This window comes from Balearica regulorum, chromosome 20 (assembly GCF_011004875.1).
Source record: "Balearica regulorum gibbericeps isolate bBalReg1 chromosome 20, bBalReg1.pri, whole genome shotgun sequence".
Lineage (NCBI taxonomy): Eukaryota > Metazoa > Chordata > Aves > Gruiformes > Gruidae > Balearica > Balearica regulorum.
Window position 1 is genome coordinate 12801510 of NC_046203.1, and position 24839 is coordinate 12826348.

The 24839-nt window shown below is 41.8% G+C and overlaps 1 protein-coding gene across 1 annotated transcript; it reads left to right on the forward strand.

The window, feature by feature from the left end:
- Positions 1 to 1978: 1978 nt before the first annotated feature.
- Positions 1979 to 23528, forward strand: MAN1B1 (mannosidase alpha class 1B member 1). Its single transcript, XM_075772534.1, has 13 exons — positions 1979 to 2470; positions 4740 to 4848; positions 5538 to 5674; positions 6756 to 6916; positions 8665 to 8774; positions 11759 to 11944; positions 14105 to 14253; positions 14882 to 15070; positions 16068 to 16258; positions 17533 to 17653; positions 19449 to 19646; positions 19955 to 20086; positions 20935 to 23528. The coding sequence occupies exons 1-13, from the start codon at positions 2324 to 2326 to the stop codon at positions 21136 to 21138; spliced, it is 2034 nt and encodes a 677-aa protein (XP_075628649.1). The 5' UTR covers positions 1979 to 2323; the 3' UTR covers positions 21139 to 23528.
- The last annotated feature ends 1311 nt before the right edge of the window (positions 23529 to 24839 follow it).

The window sequence follows — 24839 nt, forward strand, 5'->3', positions numbered from 1 at the left end:
ATGAGGAAAATACACTTGTTGTCTTTGTCCCTACATGTCATGGGTGTTGTCACCACAGCTGCAGGACACTGAGACAGTGTCACTGATGGCATGGTTGGAGGCTGCAGTGCCCACATGATGTACCGGGGGGATGTGGAACTCAGCAGAGGGTAATCCTGAAGGGGGTTGACATTGTAGGATGTATTTTTTCATCAGAAAACAGAAGACTCTGTTCTTGCCTACAATCCCATTTTTTTGTTTTTTTTTTGTTTTTTTTTCCCCCCCAAGCTTTTCAACTCATTTTACTGAGGGGAGGGAGTTTAATTGTGGGTGGTATGTGTTTTTCTTTTATTTAAAGTAGATTTGAGTGATCTGGATCTGAGTCAGGCTTTTGCAGCTGTTGCGTAGGTAATGAGCACTCACTGTGGTGCTACTTTTGCTTGGCTTCCCATTGACAGGCACTTTTTAAACAGCGCTCCATTTATAGAACAATCAGCAGGGAAGTTAGTAATTTTTCACAAATGACAGATGGTCTTCTCTTTCGGGAGTTTAGTGCTGAACCTAGCAAAGGTCAGAGGTAGATATTCTTCCTTCCTTACCTATTTCACCCCATGTTTCTCCCTTGGCACCCATGTGAAAGGTTGCTGAGGGTTTTAATGTGTTTTTAAGCTACGTGAATCAGAAGTTTCCTGTGATAGGAAAATAAATACTAAAAATGAAAGCGTGCTTCAGGCTTCTGTTAAATTGTTCCTCTGCTTGTTTATGTGGAGTGTTCATATCTACCAGAACTGTTTGCTTCCTTAGTTTTGGGGTTTTTTTTTTAATCATGAAATGCTCAGAAAACCACCCAATTTCCAGTTTTATCTGGAAATCTAGTGTGAGGTGGATTCCAAATTTAAAGGCTCAAATGATGCATGTTAACTGAATAGTTAGGCACAGCTGAAGGTGAATTCAGAACCAGTACTTAAAGTAGTAGTCTTAAAGCAGCTGCTCCAACACTTTCCTGTTGGACTACGACCATGATACAGAAATAATGGTTGTGACAAAACCAGAGTCATGTTGTGGCTCTGAATGTGTACATGATGAAACAGCACTCTTCCCTATTCCCCTATGCCCACTGATAACCTCCCTCCTCGTCCCCAGCGAAGAAGCAGCAAACTATAGGCACAGGGAGTGATGAAGGGGTGGTGGTCTGTGGAGAAGCCAGTGAGGGAAGGAATTGAGTCAGACAAGTGGATCCTGCTGAGTACCAAAATTCAGTGCCAGATCTTATGGACGAGGTTTTTTTATACAAACTGTTTTAAGTTGCTTTTCACCTACTCACACACATAGTCTCACTGATTTCAGTTGTCTGCTCCCAGGCCTGTGTTCTCACGCTGTCTGCCCAGGACTATGGGCATCTGATGCAGAGGATGAAGGATGCTGGCTGTCAAATGTGTCTCTGGGGTTCTCACTGGCAGGTGATAATGACATTAGAGAGCTCTTCTCCATCCTCTGGGAGTCAGCAGTTGGGGTTTTCCTTTGCTGTGTGCTTGCAGGAGCAGCAGTGGTGGCTGGGGCTTTTCCAGTGCGGTTCTCCAAGCGGGATGGGAGCTGCGCCTTCCTGAGCTCAACTGATAGGCGTGTGCAGACCCTTCTGTTAATTGTCATTGCATTGTTTTTCCTGATGACCTCCCACATGCCCATTTTCATTCATGTTTCTTTCACACCAGTATTTTTCTGACTGTTCTCTGTATTGTAATCTCACAACAGAGAAGAAAAATGAGGGCTCCCAGCCTCTCCTGACATCTCATTTCCCACCCAGGTAGCTGAAGTCCTTGCCGGGCAGGGCTTGGCTCCACGGTGAGAGCTGGTAGAACGAGGGGCAGCCAGGGGAGACAGCGAGAGACGCTCAGCCCCAGGACACCACCAGCCCTCTGCCCGTGCCAGGATGACTGGCGCCTTCGCTCTGGCTCGGAAGAAGCCCACGCCGACAGCTCCGTGTCCCCGCGGCGGGTGTCGCGGGTGGGCGGCGCGGGCCCCCTGCGGCACCAGCACTGCGTGAGGCGGTGAGAGCCGCGGCTGCCGCCGCCCCGCCCGCCCGGAGGCTCCATGCTCCCGCCGCCCGCGCTGAGGGCGCCAGAGGCCCTGCCTTCCCGCGGCGGAGCGGGCGCGCCCTGTGGCTGCCGTTGCTAGTGCGCGGCGCGGTTGTTGCTAGGGGCGCCATAGAGTCCCGGAAGTGCTCTCGGCTAGAGCGGCACCCGGAAGCAGCTGTTCCGTCGCGCTCTGTGCAGGGAGGCGTGGGATCATGGCGGCGGGCGCGCAGGGTGGTGGGCGGGTGGACTGCGGCCTCTGAGGCGCCGCCATGTACTCGGCTGCTGCTGCCACCACCGCCTCCTCCTCCTCGCCGCCGCGACGGGACTTCATCTCCGTCACCCTCAGCCCGGAGGAGGCGGTGGGGGCCGGCGGCTACAATAACAGCAAGGCCTGGAGGCGGCGCTCCTGCTGGCGGGTGAGGGCGGGCTCCGGGCCGTGAGGAGACCCGAGCAGCGGGGGGCTCCGGGCCGTTAGGGGAGGACCCGGCCTGGAGCGGGTGGGGAGCTGTACGGTAGTGGCGGGTACCCCCGAGCTGGGTGCAGGAGGCACCTGATAACGGGGGAAGCCCTGTTGGACTGGGGAGGGCCGGGCTGTAGGGAGCGGGCGGTGAGTGGTGGCCCTGGGCTTGGGTGCAGCTGTGGGTTGGGGGTCTTGGCTCGGGACGCCTCATTCCGAGCTGGGGAGGGGATCTAAGCTGTGGGCATCTGACGATGGGGATGCCCTGGGCTTTGGGGAGGGGTGGCCCCGGGCCGGGGGCTCTGAGAAGTGTTCAGGTGGCAGCTCTCCCCCTGGTTAGAGGTTTGTAGAGTGCAGGGTGGCTGAGAGTGCTCTAAGTCATATCTTAATTTTTGTGAACAAAGCTGGGGCGGGGGGATAGGGTGTGCACTTGAAGGGAATCCTACCCTCTGCATTTGGGGGGGCAACACTGTGCTCTCTGGGCAGGAATGGAGGTGGGGGGAGATTTGGCTTTGGTGTCTTTGCCCGCTGTTTTAGGGCTTGAAGGGGCATCCCTGTCCTCTGCCCTAGGAGAGTGAAGGGAACCATTGTGCTTTTTGTGGGAAGGCTGAGTGTGAAAAGAGGGGTCTCTGGCAGAGCTGCGTCTGCTTGGGGGTACGGAGTGGGCAGGCAGCTTTACTGGGAGTGGGAGTCTTGGGCTGGAGAGGCAGGGTTGTTGCAGATAGGAGAGGAGGTATAGCGACCTATAGAGGCTTTACAGGTGGTCAGATGAAGTGTATGAAAAACTTGTTTAGGGACACAATATGGCAGCTTCTCTCATATTAGCAAGTAGGGAAATGTGGGGATAGGGCACTAGATGTTTCATCCTTCTTCTTATTCTTTGTCAGAAAAAACAAGTAAGGTTGTGAATGCCCTCGCATATTCTTGTACCTCAATCCTACCCATCCTACAGTCAGTGCCTCTTTTCCCATCCTGCCCTGAGGAAACACAGGGTTGCTGGGTTTCATGCACCCTTCTGCAACTGGGAGGTGATGATACAGCTGGCCGTGCAGGTGGAGCTGAAGGTGAAGGAGCGGGATCAGCATCTTGCGGTGTGCGTAGGGAAGGGTGTACTGGATTGCAGTACAGGGTTACTGTACTGTCAGCAGTGTGGGAGAAGAACAGGAAATGTGTGCTCTGGGGCTCAGCAATGTAAGCACATTGGCAGTTCTTCACTGAAGTTACTGCGGCCTCTGGTAGAGAATGAGGACTACGGGAAGTGCTGTGGGGTGTAGAATGGTTTGTAGGAAACTGTGGGTTGTTCCCAAGTGTAGCATTGGCACTGAAGCACCCTCTCTGTATGCCAAAACCATTAATTAGAAGCAAAATGCTGCTCTGGTGAATTTTGATAGGAGTTACAAAACTAACGAAGTTAATGTTTAACTCTATCTGCTTTCTCTCTAAATGGAGGAAACTTATCTCTGAGGTGAATGTAGCATTTGTCCTCTGACTTTTAGTGATTTTTGTTGTATATACTTCATTTTTAAAAACACATTTTTGCCCAGGACTAAACTTGAAAACATTGTGATTTTTGTCTTGTTCGTTGTTCTGTTGGTTCACTTCATTTTCCTGTCGCTGCGGGTTGGTGACTTTATTTGTGGTGGCAGGACCTGTTCTGTGTGACAGTCCCACGTATGTTTGTCAGAGGCAGGATGCCTTTCTTGTCCAGTGACTGGTGCTTAGCTGATGTTGAGCCTTTCTTCTTTGTTGCAGTAATGTTTTTAGTTTTCCTATCACTTTCTTCTGTTTCTTGTTTTCCATGTGTGTTCTGTAGTACCTCCCCAGCCGGAAGGGAGGAAAGAGGCTTTTGCTTTATTTCCCAGTTGACATCTGGGCAGATGCACAGGTCAGCCAGCGCAGGTTGTGATGAAAGTACACTGTAGGTGTGCTCTCTGGGTGATGCTCTCTGGGAATCTCGGCACTAGGCAGTCTCTGAGGTTCTTGCAGCAAGTAGCTCTGGTGTTTCTCTGAGCCTGCTGTGCCATATGCTAGCATGCTATATTTCTATTTTCTCTGTCATCAAAGAATGTAAGCAATGGATGTCTGCAGTTGGAAACAGACGGTAAAATTAAACCTACTCAGTTTTGTGTTTCTTGCTCCGAATCAACCAATCAGAGTTTATTTTTGACCGAGTAGGCTCTTAATGTCATGCTAAATATTCTTCCTCTGACTTATTTTCTCTCCTAAAGAAATGGAAGCAGCTGTCTCGACTACAGCGGAGCGTAATTCTCTTCCTGTTTGCCTTCTTGGCGGTCTGTGGAGTCATTTCATATGCAAGCATGGGGGAACCGTGGAAAAGTATGTGTTCTGTATAACTCAGAATTATTGGAATGTGATGTTCTGTTTAAGAGACTATTGTAGTTCTTATAACTAGCTTTAGTTTTTATTGATAATGACTGGGTGTATCCATTAAAGTGCAGTCGTGAGATGATTTTATGTGACATGTTTCAATGACTTATTTCTGCTTAATCAGAAATATTTTTCATATACCTTTTCATTGTTTATCTTTACTAGAGCAACGTTTTGTTTTAGTTGATTTGGAGGCTGTGAGTGTTGGGTTTGGTTTTGGGTTTTTTTTGGGGGTGGGGGTTTTTTTTGTTATGTTTGTGTGTAGATATTGGTAACCTGAACCTAAACAGTAGAATAAGATAATCCTCTCTTGGTTTTGATTGTCCATCAGATTAGAAATTCCAAGTTTTTCTACAATACAAAGGCACATTTACCTTTGGTATTCTCTTACTGTCTGTATTGAGAAGCTAAAAGAATAGCAATTAAAAAAAAGCATGTGCCTTTTAGCATCCTCCTTGTATATTAAGGAGAGTGTTAATACCAAAAGACATTTTGTAGCTAATAATTAGGTGTGTTTATCAATGTTTTGTGAAGGGAAACACTTTTTGGAGGTTCATCTAGTATTTGAATGCAGTTACAAATTTCTAGCTGGAGCCTAAACTGTTGATTCCTTGTGCTGAGCAGTTTTGTGTGTCTAGGTCTAACAAACAAATCCTTGGATGATCAGAGAACAGAACCAGAAATTCCTGGATTAAAGCTGGCAAATCCAGTCGTTCTACCAGCACCCCAGAAAGCAGACGCCAATCTTGGAGACTACCCAGAGCTTTCACCGCAGGTACTATGAGAAGAAATGAATTTTATAAAGCTACCAAAGAATTTGTGAAAGCTCCAAATAGTGCTTGGTTCTAACAGTTGTTAAGGAGAAAGGAGTTATAACTTGTAATAGAAGTCTGCTCTGGGTGGAATGCCCCCCTCTCAGGAAGGGCTTTGGTGTAGTATTTCTTGTCTTTAGCTTTTTTATTTAAGTGTTCGGTATACTATTTCTTAATCACTCTTAAAACTAAGAGTGCCAGGACTGTAGGTCACAGTGACCTCTTCTTACTTGAGGCTTCACTTTCCCACTATGATTAATTTGTTTGGACTTGGAGTGCTCTGGACGTCAGTCTTGCTGTTGTGAGGAGCCTAAATAGACTTGTGGTTGAATATGAGATGTAGAATACAGACAGTGTCACACTGAATTGGAATAACTTTTTTGGTAGCTTGAAAAATAGCAGCAAACAGAACAGATGTTAGCAGGTTTTGAAGGCTTACATTTGTGGGCAATGTGATGGGAAAGAAAAAGGAACTGATTGTGTGTATTAGCGGAGTGGAGGAATACTGATTACTGTGTTGCTCTTCATGTATTTACTTCATGTATTTTGGGATTTCCAGTTAATGAATATGAAATTTCGTATTAAATCTTTCCTTCGTTGTGCATAAATATACATGTATTACTGTATAGTAATTCATGGTATTATCTAACACTGGTATTTTGTAAAATTTTTTTTTGCATACTTTTTGCTAATTGTAATAAAAATTTACTGTGCCTAGTAAAATTGAATTAAATATCTTTACAATTCTTTGGCAGTGCCATGTGTTAAATTAATACCTGGTAGCAGTAGAGGTAGTTTAAAGGTAATTTATCAGTGTAAACTTAAGAACTGGATAATTTTACCAAAAGTTTAAAACAAACAAAAACCCAAGGTCTTCAACATAGCTTCCATTCGGGGCAGAAATTGCATGCTGATGTGATATCAAAGTAATATTTATCTGAAGTTATATTTAACACTGGAATACTGTTGATTTACAGTTCGAAATGTTACCATCCCTGCAACATACCAAGCACTTTTTTTTTTTTCCCCCTCTTATATTCTCAGAAGCCGCCAAAACTGCCTCATGCTCGGCGTGGTCCTTCTAATCTTCAGATCAAGCCACCACGGAGGGATGTGAGGCTGAAGACCCAACATGATACCAGCAGGGTTGTAGAAGAGCCAGTCCAGGCTGACAGAGAAGAGAAAACAGAGAAATCTGTAATCAGGTAGTAATGTTTCCAGCAAGTTACAGCGATCCCCTCCTCACCACCACCACCCCCAAGATCCATTGCATGATGGAGTGAAAATTGTAAGGGCTTTTTGTTGTCTGTGTCTGAGGTTGCTTTCTTTCCTTACATATACTTGTTCTAGGTCTGGCCTGACAGCTGTTGATATTGCTAGGCTGCTGTATTTAATTTCGGTGAATGTGCAGATTTTCTGTTTTTACTGTTTGCGTCATAGAACTGCAGAGGATTTGGAGCTCTACAAGGCTGTCTGTGTTTCTTATGCACTTAGACACTCTTTATGCCCATGAGACTTCTCAGTGTCTGCAGGTTTTTGCTGTTTGTTTTGTAGTAAATATTGATGTACCAGTATCAATACAATAATACTGTGACAATTGTCTTTGACCTGGGCCAGACTTAGAAAATTATAGCAGTGTCAGTGGTATGATGCCACGAAACACAGTAAGCCCAAGTTGAACTGGCAGAAGTTGCAGATGTATATGTAGGTGTGTGCATGTAACTGTACAAGATATGCTTACCTCTTTCTTACAAAAGGTTAATCATACAGTTCAAAGACCCCCTTATGCAGATATAGTAACATGTTTTACAGAGCGTCTGTGCTGCTATGATTATAGCACATTATTCCTTAAGATATTTTTGATTGAAATCTTTTGATTTGGGAAAAACTGAAGGGATGTAACTTGGATATAGAAAAGACTACTATAAGTTCAGCAGAGGTTCTTAAGATTTGGAACACTAGACTTTGTTTTTTTTTATATGTTTGTGTCATTTTCAGCACCGGCACAGCTGAGCTGATCATAGTATCAGAACTGTGCCTGCATCAGCATTTTGGCTGTTGATATTATCTGAAATCTCTTATAATGCTTGAAGTCTTTCATTCTTGTGCTTCCACTTATGCTATAACTCAGAGTTAAACAGGTGGTAACAGGAAAACTTAGGAGAGCAGTGAAAACATAGTGAAGACTTGTTACAAATTTAAAGAATGAAAGTAAGAAATGAAATTATGGGATTTATGTAAGTCATAAGGTATGCTGACTGTAAACAATATAAACTTTAAAGGTCCTGTAAACCTGGTTCCCTTAGGAAGCGTATCATGAACTCAAAGGCAACATATCTATATATTAAACAGCATGGTCACGATTGATTGAGCTTGATGTGAGTTTGGCTTGACTTAAAGTCCATTCTGAAAGACTTCTCCTTCAGGAGATTGTTAATAAAAACCTGTCAAAACTGATTTATGCATCTGTGTTTGTAGGGAAGGTTTGTGAACCTCTTGGTAGTAAAGCAAGTACTTTAAGTGGCTAGTCCTATGTGCTTATTCACGATTTTCTGATGATCATCGTTTGTGTGGCACTATGTAGTGTTAGTGGCTCCTGTGATTATTTCAAAACTGGTAGGTAACAAAATACTTCTAATGCAGCATTCTCAGGTGTCTTAATTCTTTTTAGAATTTCTTTATTAAATTCCATTGCTGAGAGATTTAACAAAATTTCAAGAGTCTGTAAGACACACTTTTTTAATCCAGTAAAATTTCTCTGATGCAAATTACTTTCTTTGAACAGAAAAATTACCTAGTGGACAACGTAGTTGTTTTGATCCTTGATAGGAAATCCAACTCCTGTTTTACCAAAGTATTGTGAGAAAAAGGAAATGCAGAGATAAGACTTTATTCATTTGCATGACTTTCTGTGATCAAATTAAGTCTTAATCACAATCCTTTGTATTTTCAGCTGGAGAGGAGCAGTGATAGAACCTGACCAAAGCACTGAACCTCCGTCTAGTAAAATAAAGGAACCAGAAAAACCTTCATCTGTGGAAGCTGAAGACCAGAAGGAGCCAGGTAAATAGTACAGTTAATGGTACCTTTATTTCTGTTCACTTTGGTGGTTGAGGTTCTGCAATTCCTCCTCTCATGGTTTTACACCAGCTGGCAACTAAGCCCCACGCAGCTACTCGATCGCTCCCCCCACAGCCGGATGGGGAAGAGAATCGGAAGAGTGAAAGTGAGAAAACTTGTGGGTTGAGGTAGACAGTTTAATAGGTAAAGCAAAAGCTGCACGCACAAGCAAAGCAATCCAAGGAATTCATTCCCAACTTTCCATTGGCAGGCAGGTGTTCAGCCGTCCCCAGGAAAGCAGGGCTCCATCACACGTAACGGTTACTTGGGAAGACAAATGCCATTGCTCTGAATGTCCTCTTCTTCCTTCTTCTTTCCCCAGCTTTATATGATGGGCATGACATCATATGGTATGGAATATCCCTTTGGTCATTGGGGTCAGCTGTCCTGGCTGTGTCTCCTCCTGGCTTCTTGTGCACCCCCAGCCTACTCGTTTGTGGGGTGGGGTGAGGAGCAGAAAAGGCCTTGACGCTGTATAAGCACTGCTTAGCAGTAACTAAAACATGCCTGTGATATCCATACTGTTTTCAGCACAAATCCTCTACCAGCCCTCTACAGCCCTCTACCAGCTACTGTGAAGAAAATTAACTCTATCCCAGCCAAAACCAGCACACCTCCCCACACACATCTATTTTATTTATTTTAATTAAACTAAATTAAAAAGTGTAGGAAATATTATTTACCTAGAACATCCAAGCCTTCAGTGTCCTTATTCCACCATGACAGCCTTCAAGGTTATTAGCCTTCAGAATTTGAAAATAAATTTTAGTGATAAATCTTTGAAATATAGCCTCTGGGAGGAGGCAGACATTGCCATTCTTCCAGGAAAGGATAGTCTGGAGAGGGCTTGAAAAGGACAGCTTCCTTTTCCAGCAGTGGTTTTCCTTTTGTTTTGCAAATACAGGGAGAGTGACTTCCTCCCTGAATTAAACTGAACTATTTTTAAGGCTCACCATAAAGCTGTAGAAGTTGTTTTTGCAGCTGTCCTTGTGGAGTAAAGAGCCTGTTGTTCTGCTTTCTGGGTTCATGAGAGGAAGTTCTGATATGATAAATGTAGCATATTACAGTGTGATATATTTGGCTTTTGCTAGCTTAGTATATATGGGTTGTGTTGGTTTTGTGTGGCAAGGTTTTGGTAGCGGGGGGGCTACAGGGGTGGCTTCTGTGAGAAGCTGCCAGAAGCTTCCCCTGTGTCTGATAGAGCCAATGCCAGCCGGCTCCAAGAGGGACCCGCCACTGGCCAAGGCCAAGCCAATCAGCACCTCTGTGATAACATATTTAAGAAAGAGAAAAAACAGTTAGAGAGAGCTTTTGCAGCCAGAGAGAGGAGTGAGAAGATGTAAGAAACTCTGCAGACACCAAGGTCAGTGCAGAAGGAGGGGGAGGAGGTGCTCCAGGTGCCGGAGCAGAGATCCCCCTGCAGCCCATGGTGAAGACCATGGTGAGGCAGGCTGTCCCCCTGCAGCCCATGGCGGAAGGATGAGGGGGTGTAGCGATTCCACCTGCAGCCCGTGGAGGACCCCACGCCGGAGCAGGTGGAGGCACCTGAAGGAGGCTGTGGCCCATGGGAAGCCCACGCTGGAGCAAGCTCCTGGCAGGACCTGTGGCCCAGTGGAGAGAGGAGCCCACGCCGGAGCAGGTTTGCTGGCAGGACTTGTGACCCCGTGGGGGACCTACGCTGGAGCAGTCTGCTCCTGAAGGTCTGCACCCCGTGGGAGAGACTCACGTTGGAGAAGTTGGTGAAGGACTGTCTCCCGTGAGAGGGACTCCATGCTGGAGCAAGGGAACGATGAGAGGAGTCCTCCCCCCGAGGATGAAGAAGAGGCAGAAACAACGTGCGCTGCACTGACCGCAACCCCCACTCCCCGTCCCCCTGTGCCGCTGAGGGGGGAGGAGGTTGAAGCCGGGAGTGAGGTTGAGCCTGGGAAGATGGGAGGGGTGGGGGGAGGTGTTTTCAGATTTGGTTTTATTTCTTATTCCTCTACTCTGTTTTGCTTAGTGATAAATTAGATGAATTTCCTCTCTCAGTTTAGTCTGTTTTGCTCGTGAGGATAATTAGAGAATGAGCTCTCCCTGTCCTTATCTCGACCCATAAGTTTTTTTTTCATTGTACCTTTTCTCCCCTGTCTAATGAAAGAGGGGAGTGATAGAGCGGCTCTGGTGGGCACCTGGCCCTCAGCCAGGGTCAACCCACCACAGGGTTTAGTTATGCTGCTTGGTGTTTCCCACTCTAGAAATCTTTGTTTATAATTTTGCAAATTTTCAGCTAACAGGCTTGAAATTTTTCATGTTGAATGTGTAACACAAGCTCAACTTTATGGCAAATTGTGAACAAAAATTTCAGTTGAACCATGAAAAAAGATATGGCTTTGCCCAAGACGGGAAATGTAAATTTTCTTCCTTTTTTGTATTAAATGAAAAGTTCAAGAGAGATAATTTTGTATAACTGATTTTACATTTAGCAGAAAGCAATGAATAAGACAGGGAAGATGTAGGAAAATATGCTGTGTGGTAAATCAACCAAGAATCATATTATTAAGCATATACATTCAGCAGCTGAATTACAGTTGGTTAAGCAATCTTAATCCTGGTATTTCCTGACTTTCTGGTCTTTGAACTTTAGTGATACTCACCTAACAACTGTGCATGTGATTGTTTTAATGTTTTATTTGCAGAAATGACTTTTTTTTTTGCCAAGGAGAAATCGCCATTTCCATTTGACTGAATTGCTGGCCAGAAACCCTGACTGGTTATTCCGCACAGGAAAGGCTGTACTGAAAACAATAATCTGAGGATGTTTTCCATTACACTGATCATTTAGTTTGGAAGAAAGTTTACTTTGGGTAGAATGCATCAAAATGCTGTTCATTTTAGCTGCATAACTCCCCTGCAGGAGTATTGAGCAAGGTGCTGTTTTCCTTTTGCAGTGCCCATAAACGAACGTCAGATGGCTGTGATAGAAGCATTCCGCCATGCATGGAAAGGATACAAGGATTTTGCCTGGGGCCATGATGAGCTGAAGCCTTTGTCCAAATCCTACAGTGAGTGGTTTGGACTTGGGCTTACCTTAATTGACGCCTTGGATACCATGTGGATTTTAGGCTTAAAAGAAGGTAATTTTTTTTTTTCTCCTCCATTTTTTTCCCTCTAAAACAATTCCTTATTTTCTATTCAGGCAGTACATGTTCAAGAATCTCTGAGGGGAACATTTATTATGTGTGGTCAATAAGTTTAGTTTTCCTGTGAGGGTAAATACATGTGTATATATTTATAAAACCAATATGTATAAGGATAAATATTACAAAATCCCAACTATATTAAAGGACACCATTTTTCCTGGAATATTCTGCTATTACATATAACAATGGATATGTCTGCTAGAAACTGGGGAAGGGATTAGTAAGCCTTCCGATTTTTGTTTCTGTACTAAAGCCCTAGTGCTACCTTTGTGCCATTATACAGCCACTGTAGGCTTTCGACCCGACAGTCTTAGGGAGTTAGCCTGAACACTCCTAGATTGTGTTTCATCACACCTAGTATCGGTGTTTCATATCTGGAGTTAAGAAGGTTGTTTCTGTAAGAAATCAATGGGTGGAGAACGGAAGTGTTCAATACCTCCTTCCTGAATGGATCTGCTGTCTGTATTTTTTCACAGTTATTCTGGAAGTGACTATATTAGTTTTTAAAATGTTTGAAAGTTTTCTAACAAAAAAATTCTGCAATTCTGTTGCAAAAAGCTTGCTTAATCAGTATTTAAGAGTTATTTTGTGTGGTTGTTTTGGTGGGTTTTTTTGTTTTGTTTGGTGGTTTGGGTTTTTTTTTTTGTGGTGCAGGGTTTTTTTTTAGTGGTAAAAATTTCTGGAACTATTTAACCTTGGTAGATAGCCACCTTTGTAAACTTACCCGTCATGCAATTTTTTTGTGTCAAGATAGGAAGAACAGAGCTGCTAGTAAGGGGACAATAAGCAGTGAAAGTCTTCATGGTTCTGGCTCTTCTGCCTTTGAATTTTGTGTAAAATACTAAATCAAACAAAAACTCCCTGTCATGTGGTGGCAGCAGGCCTGAGCAGGCTGCTTTGAAGTTTCATCAAGTTGACAGTGTGCTGCTTTTTTCATAAAACATTAATTGTGAACTGCATAGAGTTTTTAAAATAAATTATTAGTAATTTATATGTGTAAAAAATGGGTTCTTGGTGAAGGCTTCTTCATATTTTATAGCAGTTCTTTTGCTGATTGCCTTAGAAAGCTCCTGGGGTTTCTTCTGAATAACAAATGCCGTATAAATGAAAGTTCTGTTTGAGGTTGCCAGTCTTTCTTATGAGCTGATGAAAGCTAACACTTCTGTGAAAGAGGACCTTACCTTATCTGTTGTACTGCTAGATAGTGCTAATATCTGACAGGGGAGATTTTTTCTGTGCTTCTTCTAAGCTTACCCAGCATCCAAGACGTTTTTTCTTGTGAGGACACAGAGACATTCTTTTTCTTTAATCTCCTGTGGAATACCTTCCATTTCTGGGAAACTGATTGTGTTTCTGCACCCGCTCACAAGCGGGAGTTTCTGGAACGTGTGAGATACTTTGAGGTAGCTCATGCCCTAACTGAAGGCTAAGCTAACTCACATGCACCATGGATTTAGACCCTGTGCAAAAGCAATCATTGAGTGATGCTGCTGATAAACTGACAGCTGAATCTAAATTGGCTTTTTTTTTTTAACATCCTTTTTGAATTAGTATTGTGATAAACCACCATTTTTGTTTCTGTGGAAAAAATTGAAGACTGTCAGGATTTTATGGGTTAAGTGGTCCCCAGGACATTGCTAGACTAATGGCTTAATGGCTATTAACTGCAAATGTTATCTGTTATCTTGGTAGATAACAGCTTTGGTTTAAAAAGATTTAATTCAAAAGTTCTGAAGGCTCTTGTGGAGGTGTAACATTGTCTGATAGGCCAAATGGGTGGACTTAAAACATCTCAATTTCTGGACTATTTCAATAAAAATTCCTCAATTTCTTCTTTATTTTAGACTATTAGGAACTTTTTATTTTGCTGGGAATTTCTGTCTGTATGCATCTGTGGTGCATGCTGAATAAGAATTAAGCCAATGTAGTCAAACTTCTCCCAGCATGTGTTCATAGTTTGTTTTCCACCTAAAATTACGATCTCTGTTTACAGATATAAGTAACTGTCATGGACATATGTGGTACTAATGTCTCTAGTCTAGTTGTTGGAACATGCCAGAAGTTCATAACTGAACTACCTTTTATACTTTGCAGAGTTTGAAGAAGCAAGAAAATGGGTAGCAATCGATTTAGTATTTGATAAAAATGTGGATGTGAACCTCTTTGAGAGCACTATCCGTATCCTGGGGGGCTTGCTGAGCACCTACCATCTCTCGGGAGATAGCCTCTTCCTGGAAAAAGCTGTGAGTGACTGGTCTTACAAATAAAACCGTATTATGTATTCCATATGGGACAAAGTTGAGGGAGGATTCAACAGAAAGTTAAATGTTGCTGGTTTTTAACACTTTCATAGTTAAAGTGGTGGGAAAGGGATTTGCTGTTAATCCTTTAAGCCTGCACTTCTGTTTGCTCTCACTGTGCTTTATCAGGTATTCTTATATGCCTGTTCTTCTGTTGATGAAGAGCTGACCATAATAAATTTCATGAAACAAAAGAGAAAATAAATGCTTGGAAAAGAGTAATAGTTGTCTTTTGTTTGCCCTTTCTGTGTGTCTTGACAGCATCAGCCACCTTTTTAGATTAGCTAGATGCAGTCAATTACTTTGGAATTACATCATGTTGCGTAGGGATTGCAGACTCAAATGAGGCATGCAATACTAGGAACAAAGTAGAAACTCTGTAGTTGTTACTATGAATAAATCCATGACCCTTTTTCATGCTGGGCTTTCTTGCACCATCTAAAACTAAGCTGCTATTTTCTTTTTTTTTTCTGTCTGCTCGGTGAAAGAAAATCTAAAGGGGTGTGTGTGAGTGGGTGTATATTTAATTTTTTGTTCCTTGTTTTGTCCTGTGCTCTTGGGTTTTCTTTAGAAAGACATTGGGAACAGGCTTATGCCAGCATTCAAGACCCCCTCCAAGATACCATATTCTGATGTCAACATTGGCCGGGGCACTGCACATCCACCTCGCTGGACATCTGACAGCACTGTGGCAGAGGTGACCAGTATTCAACTGGAGTTTAGGGAGCTCTCTCGTCTCACTGGAGATGAGAAATTCCAGGTGTGGAAGATTCGGTCAATGTTCTTCTCTTTTTCCACCTCTCTACAGCACCACCACTGACTCTCCATCAATACATGTAGTCTCTGTAGTCTCTAAGTGACGTTAAATGAGTTGTGAAACTCTAGATGAGGGAAGGAAAAGAAACAAAAGTAATAGCAATTATTTTCTTAAGTACCAAAAAATAGTTGTGGAGGTGAATAATTATTTTTCTCCCTCAGAAACAGCTTTTGGTTTAAAAAAACCAAACCAAGCCACAACAAAACCAAAACAAAGAGCATCCTCACCCTCCCCCAACTCCCTAGTTTTTATCATTGACATTTTTGTTTGACACTAGGTTATCATATTTTGAAAAAAAATTAAGCTAAACAGGGTCTCTGAAACTGTGCTTAATGTTGTTAGAATTGTGTGTGTGGTTTCTTGATGTCATTATCTAAATGCAAAGAGCAAAACCCTGGAGTTGCCATCCAAGGAACTAAAACGTGACTCATTGGATAAGCGTCTGACAGCAGGTCACAGTATAAGGAAAAGTTAGTTGAAATAAAAGTAATTCCAGAGAAAAGAATATTTTCCACTCTTTTTGTTTGGCAATGTTGTTTTAAACTGTATCCGCATCTCAAATTTTAAAGAGGGCAGTTAATTAAATAAGTTTTAGCTATTGTGTGATTCATGTAGTTGTTATGTCAGCTGGACTTGTATTTTGCAAATATGAGTAAATCAAATCATAGTCCTATGCCATAGGCTTTCGAGTGGGCTTACTTGAAGGAAGGGCAATAGTTATAATTATTTCAGAGTACTGAAATGTACCCAGAACATCATGTTTTGAGACTCAGAACATTTGAAATCCTGTATTTAATATATTGGACGAGCTGAACTTGATGTCCCTGATGTTACTTTGAGGAAGAATAGTTAAACGTTTGTTATCAGCCTGAAGTTACTAGACACAGTTTTCTGCATTATTTATACCTGTATTTTATGTTCGCTATTTTCTTTCTTTTAGAAAGCAGTAGATGAGGTGATGAAGCATGTTCACACTCTCTCAGGGAAAAATGACGGACTAGTGCCTATGTTCATAAACACCAACAGCGGGCAGTTCACTCACCTGGGTGTCTATACTCTGGGAGCCAGAGCTGACAGCTACTACGAGTATTTGCTCAAGCAATGGATTCAGGGCGGGAAAAAAGAAAACGAGTAGGTTCTTTCCACTTCTTATAGTGGTGTGAGAATTATGTAAGCTGTAAAACTTGCTGTTGTAGTTTGTTGTTTAAAGAAAAATAACATAAGTGCCCAACAGTTGACTGAAAATACCACTGTTTTCAAAAGCAAGTGTCGTGGTTTAATCCTAACCAAAAACCAGGACAGCAAGCTAAGCAAGAAAGAGGACTTGTGGTAACTTGATGTAACAACAGCGTGAGAGTTAGGCTTAGTCTCAAAACTCCTTATCAGAAAACTTTTCTTCCTCAGCGCATCAGGTGTGAGGAGTGTTACAGACAGGAGAAGAGAATTAAGTCTTTACAGTAGATATGGAGCATAATTAGACAGTTCTGAAATACTGATCATGCTTCATTTCACCAGCAATGTCTGTGTTTTCTCTGGGTTTGTTAGGGAAAGGTGAATCCTAGAAGATGTTTGAGGTGGGAGATTTAATCCATAAGGAATAACTTTTCTTAGAAAAAAAGAGACTGAAGTTTGATGTTTGTGTAAATTTTGCTTTAGGTCTTGTATGTTTTTCTTATCTGCACTGGATAAGTGGAAGAGAATGTTTGCAAGGAGCAGAGGAATTAGAGATGTTGGAAAAGATTTCCTGCAAAACAAGACAAAAAATCCAAGCAGTTTTTATCTGCTTATAAACTAATTATGTTGGACTTGTTCATGTCAAGGGATTGAATGCATACAGAGCAGCAATGTGCCTCTCTGAGGCATTTCTTTATATCGGAGCAGGTGCATCTCTACAAAGAAGTTTGCATTGCTGCTTTTTCCAAGCCATGCTTCGCTGTAGACGAAGAACTGTTGTCTTTGGGACCGTGAATGATGGCATTTTGTGAGCCTCAAAATGGAAGTATTCAGCAGTTTTTCCCACATGAAAGTACTTTGAAACAAGGGAAATTCCAATTAAATACTGTGAAACAATGTTTCACAATAAGAGTGGTCAAACATTGGAAAAGATTGCTCAAAGTCATTGAATCTCCATCTTTGGATGGAGATACTACTAAATGCTTGGATGGAGATACTAAAAAAATTGCTCGGATAAGCCCTCAGGCAAACTGATCTAATTGAATCTGCTTCAGAGCAGAAGGTTGAAGTAGAGGTTTTTCCTGTCAGTTTTCACATTTGGTTAAATATTGTTCTTTAGACTGAAATAATGATCTCCAAAACCGTTTGCTGATTGTGCTGAATATCGACTATGATTAAATGTGTTCTCAATGTGTGTGTGTGAGCCAACTGGGAATTATTTTAATTCACAGACTGTTGGAAGACTATATGAGAGCCATAGAAGGAGTGAAAAAGCATCTTCTTCAGAGATCGCAACCCAAGAAGCTTACTTTTGTAGGAGAGCTTGCTCATGGCCATTTCAGTGCCAAGATGGTAAGAAGTACAACTGCGTTTTAGAAAAGCAACACCAAAAGAAAACAAAAACCACCACCAAAAAAAAAGAAAAACCCCAACATTTAGACAGGCAAATGCAAACCTTCTGTGCTGTCTTTCCCCTTTATCTGCTCTAAAGGAAAAAAAACAAACCCAAACAAACAAAACACCAAGACTCTGTGTGTGTGTGTGTGTATATATATCTCTATATATATCTATCCAGGGTGATGGCATTACTGAGTAACTAGTTCTCACCTGTGCAAACCAGGGGCCTTCTCTTTGAGTTACTCTAGTAAATATGTTTATATTCCTGTAACACTGAACATTTTGGTGCTGGCGATAAATTTTCTTTTTCTTTTTCTTTTTTTTTCCCCTGTTTCGGTCATAAAATTCCAGTGTCTGAAACACTTGAGGCAGTGCCTATTTTATGTATTATTTATTTTCCATAATTCAAAAATATATGCAGACACTTGCACACCTGGCTTGTCAGGTTTACCTTCAAAAGAAGCAGGAGATCTAATACAGTGTTACTGGATCAAAAAAGAAAAAAAATCTGATAACTTTGGAGGGTTCTGTCCATTCATGACATTTGTTTCTTTTCCTACGTGCATGGTTATTGAGTAAAACAGTATGCTGTTTGCTGTAGGGAAAATTGATCTTAACTCCCTGCTCTTAATTTGTACATCCATGCTCTTTAAAATGCATTTTAAGACCTTTCAGTTAAAGATCTCATGCAAGTGCAAGTACTGTATGTTTGTGTGACTTTTTTTTTTTTTTAAGATGAGTGGTATATTATTAATGTATGTGTAGCCTTAACACATACTCTTGTTGTCCTTTGAACAATTGTTTACTGTAGCAAGTAAAAGCTAAGAAAGAAATGTCCCTGCAGTCCTGCTGCTTTGTCTTGGGGAAAGCAAGCAGGAATGCTCTTCACATGATCATCTTCAGGTGCCTCTTCCATACCTACACGAAGAGCCAAAGGTGTTTTGTACAGGTGCTGGGTATCTGTGACATTCAGATGGCTGTAAACAAGAGAATAAATCTAGGAGAGCTAGTGGTGGGAACAGGAGCCAGCAGTAGCCCAGACTCTCTAGAAAAATGGTGCTCTTGGCATCTTTGGTGCTCTGTAGACCTGATGGGTAATAGCTGTGCGTTACCGCAAATAACAAAGTTGCAAGAAAGGGGCAAGTTTTCAGGCAGAAATATGCTTGAAAGCTTATCTGTGTTTTCCAGTTGTACCAGTGGATCTAATGATCTCTGCAGATGTTGTCTCTCTTACAACAATGCTAAGATGATTATTTCAGAATGATGAAAATCTCCTTCAGCTGACGTCTCCTCCTTCTCCAAAGCTTTGTTTTCTGTGGCTGACTCCCATCTCCATTCCATTTTAAGTTTAAATTCAGATGATTAGTTGGTCCCTTATGTTGTCCCTTTAGTTGTCTCTATTGAGACACCTTGAGGTGATTCTGCCCACCCCCTCATCACGAGTTGGTATGAAATGTACACTTCTGATAAGCCAGAAGACACTCCCTTCCCCCTTGCCCTGACTTCAGACCTTTCTTTCAGAAACTTGACATAAAAACACACAGGCTTGTATACCTTCCAAATTAACGATGTCTCTGTAATAATGCTGTCTGCCTCGTGCTAGATTAGATCAGATTATTAAAAAGTTACCTTCAAGTTCTGGGTACCTGAAATGTATTTTGAAGAAGAGAATAATAATAATAATAAAGACATGCGCATAGGGACACACAGGCATGCATACCTCCCCAGTAAGAGTTGTCTTGTCTTGCAGGATCACTTGGTTTGCTTTTTGCCTGGTACTTTGGCACTGGGAGCTCACAATGGATTGACTGCTGATCATATGAAATTGGCTGAAGCCCTTATAGAAACCTGTTACCAGATGTATGCTCAAGTAGAGACAGGCCTGAGTCCGGAGATCGTGCACTTCAATCTTCATGCACAAAAGGGCCAGAAAGATGTGGAAATCAAGGTGAACAGCTAGCTTGCCTGAACTGTAATTTGATGATTCTTCTGTATCTCTGTTCTGCTGTTGAAACTCCCAGTCGGATATTAGTGATGTGCTCTGTTGTGGAGCAGCTTTTCTTTTGCTGCTTCGCTTTCTAGGTGTACCCTAGCCTTTGTTTTTAATTAACCCAGTAGTTTATTTAGAAGCTGTGTTATACATAATAAACTCTTTGGGGTAGATGGAGATGGGAATCACTAATTTTCTTCCTGCATGTGTCCTTGATAAAATTCCCTGTCTGAATTATTCTTGCCTTTTTTTTTTTTCTCTTGCAGCCTGCAGACAGGCACAACTTACTGCGACCGGAAACTGTGGAAAGCCTTTTTTATATGTACAGATTCACCGGTGATAAGAAATACCAAGACTGGGGCTGGGAAATCTTGCAGAACTTCAATAAGTACACACGGGTAAGGTCAGCTTATAATGACCTTGTTTTGTCAGGACTTTATTCATTCACTTTCTCTCTAACAAGAGCTCTGGAAACCTACTATTTTTCAAGAGTCGTCAAATACCTGTGGGGAAATTCATAAGAACACACAGAAAAATTCAGTTCATGCAGTGCCTTAAAGTTTGAGATACAATACTTAGTATGTTCAGGGAAATAACTTGTATTACATTGATTAAAAGGTAAAATTCAGACTCACAAAGTGTCTCTACATCTTGGAAGCTGTTAAAATCTCTACTGCAATCGTTTTTAGAATTCAGAAGTTGAGAAAGACCTGGCTGGATTGAAAGAACCCTTTGAAGTTGGGGGGGGGGGGAATTGCCACAAAATGACATTAATGTTTTAATAGGGCGTTGGGGCATTTCTGTATTCATTCTGATGACAGTGCTCATGGAGATATCACTCTGATGTGCTGTAAAAGTGTGGCCCAGATGCCAGTGGTCATTAAATATCCATGTTTGTTATTAAGAAAATAGGTATGGTGCTTTGACTAACTCTAGTGTAGAAATTGCACTAGTTACTTTCTGTACGCTTGTCCAGAAACTTCAAAGGGATGTTCTTTGTCATACCTCTTTAACTTAAGCATAAATGGCCACTGTGCTTCATTTTATCCTTGTGGTTTCTTTTAAAATGCAGTGAGATTTTTTTCATAACTGAAGTTTTATATGTAAATGAGAAACAAGTATGAAATGAAAAACATGCTGATCTGTTTCTTAGTACTTATTTTCTCCAAGTGTATCAGGATGTCAAGAAGTGAAAACTATTTTGACTTTTTGAAATGTATAAAAATTCCGCTTTTTTTTGGCACAGGTTCCTACAGGTGGTTATACTTCCATTAACAACGTCCAGAATCCCAGTAATCCAGAGCCACGAGATAAGATGGAGAGCTTCTTCCTTGGGGAAACACTTAAATACATGTTTCTGCTGTTTTCAGATGACATTGACTTAATCAACCTTGACAAATACGTGTTTAACACAGAAGCTCATCCACTCCCTATCTGGGTGCCAGCATAGACTGGGTGCCAGCAGACATTCCAACGGTGGCATTTTTATCTTCAAGTCACTTTACTTTTCAGGGTTTGAGGAGAGATGCTATATTGCACCTTTTTTGTCTTAAAACAAACAAACAAAACCTTTGGGAAAGCATCTCTGGTTTGGAGAAGTCATGTCAGTCTTAAATCTAATCCCTGGTTCTGGGATGGACAAACTGTGCCATACTAAGCTGCTTTTCCTGGTATTGGTGATGAGGTTCAGAGAATAATTGTAGTGTGGACCATGACATTCACGAGGCTCTGGTGAACCAGAACTCACTTATGTCAGTCTTACTAAAGGCTCATTAAATATCAGGAATGCAGCAAGTTGTCTTACAGCACAGGATTGTCCCTGGAGAGAAGGAATAATCCTACAGGTTTCTGGTTTATTCTGGATTCACTGAAACACTCTGTTACAGCGCCATTCCTTCACATGAACATACAGTGTTTCAGGTGGTACGTGGAATAAACAAAGAACTGTAACGTTGTCCCAGGTAGAAGCAAAGCTGTCAGTATTGCTACTGATACTCTGATCTCATTCCAAACTACGGAGCTATGCTGCATCACGTTAGAAGGAGGAAGTGGCAGCAAAGCATCTGTTGTGCGGTGTCTTAGTTTTATAGAGCACTTTGAACAACCTGTTCAAGCTGTGGTTGAAATGAATGATGGAAGAGAATTTGCTGCTGGTTTGGCTCAAAGCGGTATATAATTTTGTAGAGGTATTGCAGTTTTTTAACTTATCTGCAGGAATGCAGGAGATAATGTGAAACGCAAGTGAAACTACATATGCATTTTATATATTATTTACATCAGTTAGACTCAGGTATTCTGACTGAAAGCTGCTTTCTGAGGTTGGGCACTGGGAAAGCTTGTGAGCACATTAGTATAATTCTAAGTCAGCCTCCTGCCATCCCTTCCTGTCCAGATATTGCATTTTAAGGTGTTCGTTGATTCAAACCAAGCTTACACTGTACAGCAAAGTTCATGTTATTCATCATTTTTTGGACTGTGGAGAGATTGTCACTTTTTTTGTTCCTTAGGAGTACTTTGGGTAGAAGTATTGTCGTTAGTAGTATTGAGAGCAGACAGTCTAAATGTATTACAACAATTCTTGATCCCAGTAGAATTAATGAAATCTGCTCAGCTGCTTGAAGACAAAGCAGACCCAGTTTTTTTTAAGAATCTTATGGGAACCCTGGGATCTTTCATTTTTATATGTGTAAATAGATTTTAAACCATGCATTTGGAAATCAGCTTTCTGTGGTGCTTTTCCTTTTGGTTTTGTAGCTACTTGGACAGTCCTGTATTCACATATAAGTTCTCAGAAATGTGCTTGTTCATATTTCTTAAAGAGGTTGTTCTCACCAAAACGTCCTTTCCGCTCACATTAACAGTGAGGTACAGTCCCCTCTGAATCTGGGGCTGCTAAATGGAACTAATTAAATCTGACTGTAACAGTTAATGTCCCAGTCGCTATGGGGGGTATGTGCATTTTATAGTATTTGTAACCTTTGATTTGTAAAGTAAGATGCATCTTTATTTGTCTTACGCTGATCAGTTCTGTGTGCTAGAGTCAGAAGTTATCCTTGGGACCACTATTTAAGTCTTTTAAAGGATATTTATCATTCCATGTACTAATAATGGTGTATGGAAATGGAGAAATTTTACAAATTATTTAAATGCACCTTTTCCTGTTATCAAAGGGACCCTGGGATTTGCAAGACATGACAAGTTAGTGCAGAATGTTAATGTTCCTCCTGTTCACATGCCACCAAGAACCATGGAAATTAGTTGCTCACATGTGCAGTGGAATCCAGTACCTGTAGCCTTTGTCTGCACAACTGATTTGCTCCTAAGACTTTTGTTTTCTTTGACGTAACAGCAAAGAAGGAAAATGCTGTTGAAATGTGGGAGGAAACACCTTCCATGTTTTTGTTTGTGGAGCAGGTTCATGTTACTGAGGAGCTGAGCTTTGGCTAAAAGCTGAAGATAAAAAAAAAATAAAAATTCAGTGAGACTACCCAGGCCCTGACTTGTGTTGCTTGGGCCTTGTGCCTTTGATTGTAGCTTTGACTGAACCTGTGAGTAATGACTTTGCTATGGATTGTAAAACTTCCAGAGTTTGGCATTTCACCTATACAGCAGTCTAGTGAGGAAACAAAGATTTCTAAGAAAGTGGAATACATATAAATGCTCACCAAAAATCTTCCGTTGTTGAAGTCTTATACCAGTCTTAATATACTCACGTCTACAAATGGGACTGTGGGAGTCTGTTGTAATTTTTTTGTTTTATGATTGGCTTGAGAGTAATAATCTGTTTCATAATGAGTTAAAGGAAGGCGAGAAGAATAAATTGTCACTTTCCCAAACACACTTTGTGTCTTTTAGCTGAGTCTGTTGGTCCAACTGATTTCTTTTCTACCTCATTCTTCCTGGAAAACTGAATCTTTTTGCAAAGTGTGGCTTTCCTGTCCTCTTAAATCTGAAGTTAAGATTGTTCAGCTCTCTACCTTTGAGAACAAATGCTGGTTTTGGACTCGTATATCACATGTGAAATGGCACAAACCTAAATAATCTTGTAAAACCTTAACTGCTGCTTCTTGTTCTTTTGCAAAGGTTACTTTAATTGCTTATTTATTTTTACTTCCTTAACGTAATATGTTGTGTCAGATTAGTCTGAGCTTCACAGCCCATCTCAACACCACTGTGTGCTCCCCCAGCACAACAGAAGTTTTGCACGTCTTTGAAAAGTGTTCTTTTGAGAACCCTGTGATTCTTTGCAGGGTCCGTAATCCAGTTTGGTGTTTCAGTGTATTGGTACACTTCTGATGCTTAAGTCAAATGTTGCAGAAAGGCCATCTCTTCAGCCAGTGATTCTGTCCTGCATAAAGAGCTGCCTTGGTTTCTCTCTAAGAGAACGAAAACCAAAAGAAACCCCAGCCCCATCCAGCTGTACTGTTCACTTATGCTTTCCCTGAGAAACAGAAATGGGTATGGGCATAGCTGCGGAGTGCTGCACAGCTGTACGACTTGGAAGTCTCATGCTCTGGGCTTTAAGCCACAGCTCAGGAAAAAATACAGACCTGTTTGCTTGAAGAAAATTCAATAGATGGATGGGGCCACAGCATCTCATCTCTGAGCTTTTTGAGAACTGAAGTCTCACTGCAGGTCTTGGAAACTGGTGGTTTTGCAAGGTCCATGGTACTGGCTGACAGGGGCCCCTCTGTTTCACATGGCTTTCCATTAAACAAGATTTTCAACATCGCATGCTCAGATACAGCTGTATTTACTCCTCCACATGGCAAAGAATCCACTTTGTTTCTTGTTCGATACCTGTGTGACATGGCAGTGATGAGGGATGTGGACAGGAGGGGTTTTTGCAACTAACATGGCTATAGTTTTGTGAATTTCTGCTGTTTAAGACTACTTTCATTCTGCTGTGCACTCCTAGAAATAACCCTACGGCAACTCAACTCCCAATTCCCAGTGCCACACGCAGGGTATTTAACAAGACCAGTAAAAGTGACGTGTCAGGGTAGCTCCGTGATGCTGTCTAGCAAGGTTGTTGCTTCAACAGAAGGGTTAAGAGTTTCCTGACTTTGGATTCAGAAAGAATGGCTTGGGGTTTTTTGTCTCTTAAGTATTGCTATAACTTACTGTCAAAGTCTGGAGACCGCAGCTTCC

Excerpts from the sequence above, each read along its gene's own strand:
- MAN1B1 (XM_075772534.1), top strand. The coding sequence starts at position 2,324 with ATGTACTCGGCTGCTGCTGCCACCACCGCCTCCTCCTCCTCGCCGCCG. Across the intron at positions 14,254-14,881 it reads GCCTCTTCCTGGAAAAAGCT|AAAGACATTGGGAACAGGCT; the intron begins GTGAGTGACTGG and ends GGTTTTCTTTAG. Across the intron at positions 16,259-17,532 it reads GGCGGGAAAAAAGAAAACGA|ACTGTTGGAAGACTATATGA; the intron begins GTAGGTTCTTTC and ends TTTAATTCACAG.